This window comes from Notolepis coatsorum (genome assembly GCF_963971535.1).
Source record: "Notolepis coatsorum genome assembly, chromosome: 6".
Taxonomy (NCBI): Eukaryota; Metazoa; Chordata; class Actinopteri; order Aulopiformes; family Paralepididae; genus Notolepis; species Notolepis coatsorum.
Window position 1 is genome coordinate 88,425,189 of NC_140170.1, and position 11,627 is coordinate 88,436,815.

Sequence of the window (11,627 nt, forward strand, 5' to 3'; positions counted from 1 at the left end):
ATGAGCCCCTGAGTGTGCTTCATACAGTAAAAAAAAGTTATTAAGAAGTAGGTAAAAAGTAAGTAAAGGAATGTTCAATATACATACAATATACAATACAGAGTAAAATGGGTAACAGTGAGGTACAATGAAGAAATGAGGTACAAAACTTAGGGTAAGGTGCAAATGCGGTATGAATGTAGTGCAAATCTCTTTTGATAATGGATAAATATAATTTAGTGTCTAAAGTGAGTAAAGTGGGTGTTAAGGTGATGAGTGTTTGTTTAAAGTGAGTGTGTACATGTGGATGCGTGTGCCGTGAGTGTAGATGATGGGTTGTTACATAGTGTCATTGAGCATTAAGCATCCTGATGGCCTGGGGATAGAAGCTCCTTCTGAGTCTCTCTGTACTGGCCATGAGACTCCGGTAGCGCTTGCCTGACCGCAGCAGTTCAAAGAGGCAGTTGTTTGGGTGACTAGAGTCTTTGACTATTCTCTTAGCCATGGCCCTCAGGGCTGTACACTGCGACGAGATGATCGCAAATTGCCCTTTAATTTGGCCCGTGCGAGTGGTAAATAATATTTGGGGGCAACCTTGCGAGTAGTGATTTCAACCCTTCATTTGCATTTCACTCCTAAATGAATTAAAAAAAATAGTATAACATTAGCCTACAACCAGGGCTGTACAGTGCGACATAATGTCACGCCGGTGCTATGAATAAATCTGTCGGCAATGAATGAATTTACTGCGATAGCCCGTGTGGGGAAAAAAGATTTGTGTGCGAAGTGAATCTGGGTCACGCTATATACTTGGTAGTTGTAGTCTATCGTGTGATTAAATACCATGTCCCGCCTGCGTAGAGTCCATACATCCAACACCAAATCCCATAATTCCTAGCGAACAATCGAAACTGAATGTGAACTTCCTTTCAATAAGTTTAAGCCGCTAATTTTGCTCTGCAAGAACAACGGAGCGGATATCAGTCCATCTTATGACAACCACGTCCGATGTGGAGAGATGATAAGAGACCATAGCCGATTAAATTAAGTCGGACCTGGCAGTGATGATTGACCGGGACACACTTCTAACGTTCAGTTCAGCCATGCATTAGGTGAGTAGCCCACTATTGGGACGTGAAATACTGTCTACTTAAATTTCCCTCCGGGGATCAATAAAGTATCAACCTATCCATCTATATTATCTATCTAATAATGAGACAATATGCAAATAAGATAATACTAATAATTGTCACTGTTCCCCGTATGAAAGTGGCTTCCAACTTACTGCTGGTAAAATCACTGTTTATTTCTCGTTTTGCATAGTATTACATTCCTCTTCTATAAACAATCAAAGTTCTACCGTAAGAGCCTCATACAGGTCCATTAAACCTTTTTGATTAGAGTTTCCTTCGAGCTAAGTTGAACTGATCATTTCACTGTCAAAAGCGCAAACGTAAACAAGGTTGCGTCGCAACACTGTTTTCAAAATAAAGGTCACATATACACATACCGTAGTAGGCCTCTCAATTCTTATAAAAAAAAGTCCCGGATATACATAAACATTAATTGGCATAGATCTCTATAAACGGCCCAACACATTGATCACTTTAGGCACACCCTGAAACCAGTAACATCACAAATATGAAGCGGGTAATTACCCATAAAAATAATAAACCTTTCATGGGGTTATTTACAATAATAATAATAATTCATTTTATTTATAAAGCACTTTTCATTGTGAAACACAGGTATGCAGAGTTTCTTGTCCTGCTGATTAATGCAATGGTGTGTGTGTTGTGATCTCATTCAAGGAGCACTACACAAGCGCGCGCGTGCACACACACACAGTTTGTTGTTTTTGTTCTATTAGTGATTTACACACTTTCTCAGTTGGTTCATTATAAAAGATACAAACCTGAAAACAAACGCACTTGTTAAATAAAAGGACCACAGTAATGAGGCAGGAGGAACATATTTTTTTGCACTATAATGGTAAAATTGTTATTTAAAAATGTGCCCCGGAACCCCCGTTGCGTGCCACCACCCACTTCAATGACAGAGCTCTCATATTTGCGAACGCATAAATTATATCTTAAATTATGGCTGTGTCTAATATGGCCGTCACTTATCAATGACTTGTTTGCAGTCAACATTGTCGAAACGGATTGTTTTTTTAATCGGTTCATTTCCGTTTTATACCATTTTGAAAAACGCTTGTTTTATGAAAGTTCCAGAAGAAAATAAAGATTCTGTGATAAACGCCCTTTACTGGAATACACTGGAATACACAAAACACATTGTCATTTTTCGGCCTATTTATGAATCGTTTTCAAATACGCTAGATTATCGATAGTATATGTGTACTTATGCACGCTATAGAAGCGGGCTGAAAAATCGGTTATCTTATTTCCTGATCGCACAGACACACATAAACACATATGGCACACGCTGATATATAGGTTAAAATAGCTCTGATTATCCCAAGACTGGTAAAATAGATTCCTTACCTCAGATCAGATGTTCTCCAAAAAGATTATTCCAATTCCTGATCGCCATTCCAAATATCGATTGTGTTTATTGATCAAACGCTGGGTACTGGAAACACAGTTTCCGCTGTTCTGGTGGTGGGCGATGACTTTGATCGTCTCCGGTTACATGTCTGACAAGTAAAATGTGGAAGCAGGACTTTTTTCTTCATGCGTTTCATTCAATCCAATCCAAAGGGGTGCAGTACCATCCAGAGAGACGATAGGGGGCGGTATTTTCCCTGTTCGAGTTCAGACAGATCCCCACTGGTAACGTGAGGCTAGATTGATGAAAAATTTATGGAAATCGATAATAAAAATTTAAAAACGAGATCTCTCGTCGTTGGCACTGAAATCTCGTCGTTGGCACTCAAATTGTTAATACATGTTTTGGAAGGCTAGACCGTCTTCATCATGGTATTGGATAGAGCGGGGGTACGCAACCTTTTTGGGCATGAGATCTACTTTGCCCTTTTCCAAGGCTGGAGAGATCTACCATCGCCAGCCAAGCAGATGGAGTGAAAATCGCCACACTTAGGTGGCTAATTAGAATAATGAAAACGTAGAATAGGTCTATTTTAATATTGATAATAAAGTGTCAATTCTGACCATCTGAGGAGAAAAGCATATGCACGTTGATATTATGAAATGTTAAAAAAAAATTATGCAACCATTTGATATATATATAAAAACATGAATGGCGAAGGCGGCTGGGTGGCGCAGCGGATAAGACGCTCGTCACCAACGCAAGAGACACTGGTATCGAATCCAGCTGTCAGCGTTGGCCGGCCGTCATACTGGCTCGATTGGCAGAGTCAGCGGGAGGGAAGCCGTGGGTGGGTCTGGGTCGTTGTGGACAGCGACTCCTACAGTTCGGTCGGGGGGCCTGCACAGCGAGGGTAGGATAGTAGTGTGACCTTCCACACGTTACACTCTCTCAGTGAGAGTCCGCGCTGCCAGGTGAAAAGAAGTGGTGGGCTGGGTACACATGTGTTGGAGGTAGTATGTGATAGTCTCCGCCCTCCCATACCGACGGTAGGGAGTAGAGTGCGCAACGACCAGGAAGGGGATTGGGAATTGGCATAACGACTAACATTGGGAGGGGAGAACTAAAAAAGAAGGGGGGAAAAGATGATGATAAAAAAAAATTAAAAAAAACATGAATGGCACTTGCTCCACTTATTCATTAAACCCCATTGTATCAGCCCATTGAAAAAATTCTACAAATCAAATTGTGGCTACATTTAACACTTTGACTGCCATGAAACGTCTTTTGACGTCATTGCGGGCCATGCTCAAGTTGCCGGAGGACGCTGTACAGCGTCCTTATATCAATATTTCAAAAATCTGCGATCTGATTCATATGTCCCCTCCGCTGGCCTGAGATCCACCAGCAGGACCCACTGAGCTCTCTGGCGGTTCAGGAGCGCCATCTGGTGGCCGATCGGCACAATCGCCAAACAGGATGTGCCATAGAGGTTGTGCTAGACGTCCGTAGTACTTCCGGGCGCTCGCTATAGGTCATGGGACTCTGGCTCGTCACGCTACACAGTGATCGATTGGCAATAACTCGATAAACAACATGATTTGGACGTATATACCATTATACAAGCTGGAGATGGACCGGGTAAAAATATATCCCATAATGATAAGATTTCTACTCTACGATGATCGCCCAACGGCGCGCGGAGACTGGGGTGAGTTTCAGCGTGTAACGTTACCGTCTTCGATACTAACTGCTATTATCAACATTTGACCCACATTAGATGATTGGTATAACGCTGCCCACGGAATTATAAACGCCCCCTCGCCCATCCGGTCAACATCAGATGACGTGTAGTAACTTCTAGAAGTACGTCTAGTTGGAATTTTTTATATCGCGCTGATTGCCATCAAACTGTATTTCATCATCAATATAATGCATTTGGGGCTATATATCACGTTCTGGAGAAAGCTGCAGAAAGAGATGAAAACATACTTATACATTAGACCATACTTTACTATGAATACCGGTATGTGAATGAAAAAGTTTAACGTTTCTACACAATGAACAATACATATAGGACTTTGAATGGGCCCTAATAATGGCAATGTAGCAATAGAATTTAAAAAGTTATAGCCCTGCAAAGGGGACTTTCTCCATAGACAAATAGAGCTGGCAATCTATGGTATATCATGAATTTAACCTTAGGCAGCCAAAGTGTTAAGATTAAGGAAACAAGACAAATTCTCTTCTGACTTGAAGGGAGAGACTATTTTTAAATGCCCCTGCGCTAGTGCGATATGGCCAAAAATGATATCACGGTAACGATATGATAATGTTATCATAGTATTAAAAAAAATATTTAATTTTTTTAAACAACAGATGTATGTTTATTTTGCAGCAATTCTTTGTTGTTGCCGCCATCTTTAGTGTTACATCCCCTCACACTCCAGATCTCAGGCTGCAGCTGGTTTGAAAGCGAAAGTAAACAGGCTTCTCTGCTGGCTGTGGCTCCAGGGGAGTTGAATAGTTCTGGCTCTGCTAGTTTCTTTTCTATCTTTTGGCGCTTTTTTGGTGGACAAACCACTGCACATGTGCACCGGGACTCATGACTGGAGACTAGCTCTGCTAGCACACATAGCCTACTGTGTACAGACGGTTTCAAACTGTATTTTAAATTAGAAAGCAAACAAAATAAATGGACAAGAGAAAAATAAATCTCAATTTGGTCAGTATTGTAATTTGGACAAACAAAGCCATTACTTTAAGTTGCAGGCAAGAAAGACAAGTCTGTCCACTGTCTCTGGTTTTAAAACGGCCATATTGCAGGTCACAAAAAAAAATGTATTGATATTGATAATTATCGTTTTATCGCCCAGCCCTACCCTGCGCGCAATTGTGCAACAGCTAACAAGAGACGCACCCACACACAGCAGAGCAGCAAGGCACGCATGGAAAGAGATTCTTCTTATACAGTGCATCCGGAAAGTGCATACCCCTTCACTTTTTCCACATTTTTATGTTTACAGCCTTATTCCAAAAAAAAATCTAAATGCTAAACGGTACATAAGTATTCACACCCTTTACTCAATACTTTGTTGAAGCACCTTTGGCAGCAATTATAGCCTCAAGTCTTCTTGAGTATGATGCTACAAGTTTGGCACACCTATTTTTTGGCAGTTTCTCCCATTCTTCTTTGCAGATATTTAATTTTTTTAAACAACAGATGTATGTTTATTTTGCAGCAATTATTTGTTGTTGCCGCCATCTTTAGTGTTACATCCCCTCACACTCCAGATCTCAGGCTGCAGCTGGTTTGAAAGCGAAAGTAAACAGGCTTCTCTGCTGGCTGTGGCTCCAGGGGAGTTGAATAGTTCTGGCTCTGCTAGTTTCTTTTCTATCTTTTGGCGCACTCAAGGACATTCACAGACTTGTCCCGAAGCCACTCCTTTGTTATCCTGGCTGTGTGCTTAGGGTCATTGTCCTGTTGGAAGGTGAACCTTTGCCCCAGTCGCAGGTCCAGAGCACTCTGGAAGAGGTTTTCATCAAGGATCTCTCTGTACATTGCTGCATTCATCTTTCCCTTGATCCTGACTACGGTAGTCTCCCAGTTCCTGCCGCTGAAAAACATCCCCACAGCATGCTGCTGCCACCACCATGCTTCACTGTAGGGATGGTATTGACCAGGTGATAAGCGGTGCCTGATTTCCTCCAAACATGGCGCTTGGCATTCGGGCCAAATAGTTAAATATTGGTTTCATCAGACCAGACAAATTTGTTTCTCATGGTCTGAGTCCTTTAGGTGCCTTTTGGCAAACTCCATGCGGGCTGTCGTGTGCCTTTTACTGAGGAGTGGCTTCCGTCTGTCTACTCTACCATAAAGGCCTGATTGGTTGAGTGCTGCAGAGATGGTTGTCCTTCTGGAAGGTTCTCCCATCTCCACAGAGGAACACTGGAGCTCCTGGTTCTTGGTCACCTCCCTGACCAAGACCCTTCTTCCCCGATGGCTCAGTTTGGCCAGGCGGCCAGCCAGCTCTAGGGAGAGTCCTGGTGGTTCCAAACTTCTTCCATTTGCGAATTATGGAGATGACTGTGCTCGTTGGCACCTTCAATGCTGCAGCCATTTTTTTGTACCCTTCCCCAGATCTGTGCTTCGATACAATCCTGTCTCGGTCTACAGACAATTCCTTGGACTTCATGGCTTTGTTTGTGCTCTGACATGCACTGTCAACTGTATATAGACGTGTTGTGTGCCTTTACAAATCAAATCATGCCCAATCAATTGAATTTACCACAGGTGGACTCCAATCACGTTATAGAAACATCTCAAGGATGATCAGAGGAAACAGGATGGAGCTGAGCTAAATTTTGAGTGTCATAGCAAAGGGTGTGAATACTTATGTACATGTGATATAAAATCTTTTTATTTTTAATTCATTGGCAAAAAATTCAAAACATATATTTTTTTCATTTTGTCATTATGGGGTATTGTGTGTAGAAGTTTGAGGGGAAAAAATTATTTAATCCATTTTGGAATAAGGCTGTAACATAACAAAATGTGGAAAAAGTGAAGGGGTATGAATACTTTCCGGATGCATTGTACTTCTGCAACCCATTGCTCTCTAACGATTTATGATTAACCTCTTAAACAATAGCCATATTTCCCTCAAAAAAAAAATAATAATAAAAAAATAATTTCAGGTAATTAACTCTTTCAATGCCATGCCTGGTTTTCCGTTTTACCGCTTGAATGCCACCATCCGCGCCAATGTTAACGTTAATATCGCCTAATCTATGTTTTAAATTATGGCTATGTGTCTAATCTGCCCATCGCATTATCAAATACTATTTTCCAGTCAGTGCTGTGAAGGCAGATTCTTTTTTTATCGCGTTGTTGCCGTTTCAGAGCAGTTAGAAAAGCCCCCGTTTTGATATAAAAAAACAGCTCATTCTGGAGCATTCTATGAAAATCGTCTTTTAGTGGAATATTCCACAACGTTGATATTCGTCGGCCTTTTTATGAATCGTTTTCAAATAAACGCTAGATGATCAATATTATACGTGCACGCACGCACATTACGGCCGCGCACTGATAATCGCCCCGTTGATTTCCTCTCGGACTTTTACAATGAAACCGAAAGAAGACATTTCACAAAACGGCTTATAACTTCATCAAACTTACTCCGATTATCCTACCACTGATAACACAGAGTCCTTACCTGACATCAGATGGTATCCAACTGGTATATTCCAATTCCTGATCACCATTCGAAAAAATCGATAAGTGTATGGATCCAACGCGACACAGTAGATCTCTATGATCCGCGGGGATCTGAGGCTCCAGAATGAACTGTGGTAACCCCGGCTGGATCAGTGAACTGGAAAATGTGGAGTACCGGATTTTTTTCCCCATTCATTTTCTTTGAGTCCATTCCAAAATCACTTATGTCATCTGGGAGACGACAGGGGGCGCTTTTTTCCACAGTGATCGTCGGCGCCCCTCGGCTATACTCGGGTAGGCTCGGGTGATGCAATAATTTTTCAGATCGCAAAAAAAATAAAAAATCCGAGAAATCTCGTGAGTGGCTAGCAACCACCTATAAAAAAAACACGAGCAATCTCGTGAGTGGCACTGAAAGAGTTAATAATAATAATGCATCGATCTTATATAGCGCTTTTCCAGGTGCTCAAAGACGCTTTACATGGGTAAAATTAACATGGTACATATCTCTTGTCTTGGAAATAACACAACATTATGCATGCTTTTGACAATAAATAAAATAAGAATTTGTTCTTACTTGCTTGCCTGGGTAAATAAAGGTTAAATAATTTTTTTTTTTTAATACCAATAGTTTCCGATATTACATTTTAATGCCAATATTGGCTGATAATATCGGACATCTCTAATTAATATTGATGTCCCTACTTGTTTTGCCAGAATAGGACTTAATGGAATTCTCATGCTGGCTCTGTATCAGTATTTCCATCAGCTATTTCTAAATTGTTGTTGTGGGTAGATGGATAAATTGGTGCTATCCATCTGAGGGAAATTGAAATTGATGATGATGATTGAAATTATCTTGCATACAGAACAATGCTAATAGTAACCGCTTAGTTTGTTTCGCCATCAACCCACAGCTGCAGCATCCCACCTTGATGTCCAGTCCAATGCCCCAGTCCTGCCCCCTCCAACTCACATAGGCCCCAAGCCCAGCCAGGGGGCCCTGCCCCCTCTCCCCAACCCTCCTCCCAGCCCCAGCCAGCAGCAGGAGTTGCAGGCCAAGATTCTCAGTCTGTTCAACAGCGGTACAGGCGGGGTAGCAGCCGCGCCGGCCTCCACCGCCAGTCCCTCCATGGCTCCCCCACCTCAGGGTTATGGCTCGTCCATGGGAGGAGTCATGAGCCACTCCTTGTCCCACCTACCCCCTTCCCAGGCCCCGCCGATGATGGGGCACCGGCCCCCCATGCCTCCGGTCGGCCCTCCGCCAGGTCTACCGCAGGCCTATGGGATGCTGTCCGGTCGGATGCCGGCCCCCCTGGGAAGCCAGCGACCCCACAGCTCGGCATCGGGCATCAATTTTGACAACCCCAGTGTCCAGAAGGCCCTGGACACGCTTATTCAGAGTGGACCCTCACTCAACCACTTAGTGAATTCCGGGGGCCCACAGCAGCCTCCTCCCAGACCGACCCAAGGCATGGGACAAGGGATGGGTCAGGCCCCTCCCATGTCCATGTACCCCCGACATTACTAATGGTGATATGGACAAATTAATGAAGCCCTCTTCCCCTTCCCTGTGACCATCAGTTCACAAATCACATTTATGTTCAATTAAATTTACCTGCTGTTTGTAGATGGATGTAGAATAGGGCTGAATGATTTGGGGGGGGGGGGAATATCGAATCGATTATTTTGACCGATATTGCAATATGATTCACAATATTGGATGGAATGATTAATTAATTAAATGCAATGTTCTCATTTGCCTTGAAAAACTCATGGTGTGATTTTTGTGGGATCTGTATCAAACAAAGATGTTTTCTTAAAAGGTGCATTGAATAGTATTTTTTGGTTAAAATAAGTGTGAAATAGCTCTATATTCCGACAGCCATCACCGATGGTTTTTGGTCAGTAACATGCGTCTCCCAGATTCAGATTTCTTTATTCACCATATTGTATCTACAAATGGAACGTGATGCAACATATTAGTGCATGACTTTTTTCACAAATAAGAATAACAATAATAAATAGTAATAAACAGGACAGAACAGTGAGACAACGATAAGACAAAGTGCAGTGGTTGGGGGCATGCACAAGTTCAAAGACCGGGCGGAGGGCCAACCGGAGGCATCAGGGGCCAGTGCCGCAGTCCCTCCACTCTGCAGTAAACACAAAATACAAATGGTATCCCGTTCCCACTTTATCCTATCTGAGAGAAATAGATTTTTTACTTATTTCAAGAAATCTTGCCATGCCAAATTAGCTTACTGCACTGGCAGATTATTTTATTTGTTTAAAACTAGTTTTTATTTCTTATTTTGTCGGACCATTTTTGCAGTGGGGAGTTCTCTCCTGATTGGATGAAGCCGGAACGGGATACCAGAAAAAGTATTTTCTGTTTAATGCAGAGTGGAGGAACTGGGAGACCCATGTTACTGACCAGACACAACTATCAGTGATGGCTGTTGGAATGTAGAGCTATTATTTTAACATAAAATACCACTTGCATCACCTTTTTAAATATGTGAATTGTAGACCAGGGCATCTCTAACACCATAATACTTCATTTAGAATGGTAATTTGACACACTTCACCTTTAACAAATATTGTGCCTCCTATTTGAATATTGAACTAGGCCATATTGCAACTTTGATTAATTGTTCAGCCCTATGGAACCAGGTTTTGTTTTCATATTTGTAAGTTCTTTTAATGAATTCTGTTTTTCTTATTGATAATGTAACAGTTGAGGTTGCGTTACTTATTGAGACTATTTGAAAGTCTGGCATTTTCAGTTGTGATTGCAACCTGAAGTGTTTTTATCCATCATCTTCTGACCCATGTGCATTTTGTTATATATAAGGCAGTATTGCATGTGTAGGACTGGTGGACACTGCTCCAGCCATCATTATCTTAGTGGATACTGTGTCATTGTGTTTAGTTCTCCACAGCAAAACTTTTATACAGCTCCTTGTGATTAGACATACTAGCAGTAAGTTAACCATTAAATAAACCTTTTGTTTGGAATCAAAAAAATGTGTTGTATGATTCATTGATCATAAAGGCAAGACTAATCAAGAATTACTGAATGAAGACTCAAACACAATTACTGTAATAAAATGGTATTGGTTTATTGCATTTTGTGCTGACAAATCTATAAAATGGAACGGGTATCGCCAGAAGCCATAGAGATATAAGCATTTGAAATGTAAAGATAAAACTACTTTTTCCTCTTTTTTTTCCTTTATGTACCATGAAACACAATAGAGAATACATATTTCTTTTTTTTTTACTATTTCTTTAGAATATTTAACTCGACACTGACACAAAAAATAAACACCTGCACACTAACTATTTCATTTATTTACACTTACCCTGCCCACCCTTGTCCACAAGCCCCCCCCCCCCCCCCCCTTATCCGTTACAAGTGCACATTAACGCACATACCCCGCCCCCCCTCCCCACAGAACTGAAGGTAATACTACGGCTTTACCATAAGACTAGTACAGTATCAAGGAAGAGTAATGAAAGATTTATTTTTTCTTTTAATGAAAAACATTTTCATTTTTAGTGAATGTGATAAGAGCTGTGTATGTATACTGGATATATAATTTATATCTACATCCATTCCATTTCAAGCATTCATACAAAATGTTTCTCACGACTCCAGTGAATTAAATACAAACCTAAAAGGGTAATCGGGTTTCTCCAAAGCTATTCTATTCAAATGAAATGTACTGTTTTTGAAAAGCCTAAAGCACTAATGGTAGCATTGCGTGTGCCTACAGAACAGCCCATTGCTTTATTGTGATTTGTTAATAAATATATTTAATAGGTCAATACAACTCTTGCTTTATTTATTATTTTAAAAAGTACGTTTCTCCTGCACTAACCATTTTTTAAAAGACCTAATGAACACATTTTA

The 11,627-nt window shown here is 41.2% G+C and overlaps 1 protein-coding gene across 3 annotated transcripts in view; it reads left to right on the forward strand.

Moving 5' to 3' along the window:
* ncoa5 (nuclear receptor coactivator 5) overlaps positions 1-10,731 on the forward strand; it is a 57,170-nt gene extending 46,439 nt beyond the window's left edge. For all 3 annotated transcript variants that reach the window (XM_084316717.1, XM_084316715.1, XM_084316716.1), the window contains one exon: positions 8,626-10,731. In XM_084316717.1, coding sequence (XP_084172843.1) covers positions 8,626-9,239 — 614 coding nt within the window. In that variant the 3' untranslated portion in view covers positions 9,240-10,731. The remainder of the gene's footprint in view (positions 1-8,625) is intronic.
* The last annotated feature ends 896 nt before the right edge of the window (positions 10,732-11,627 follow it).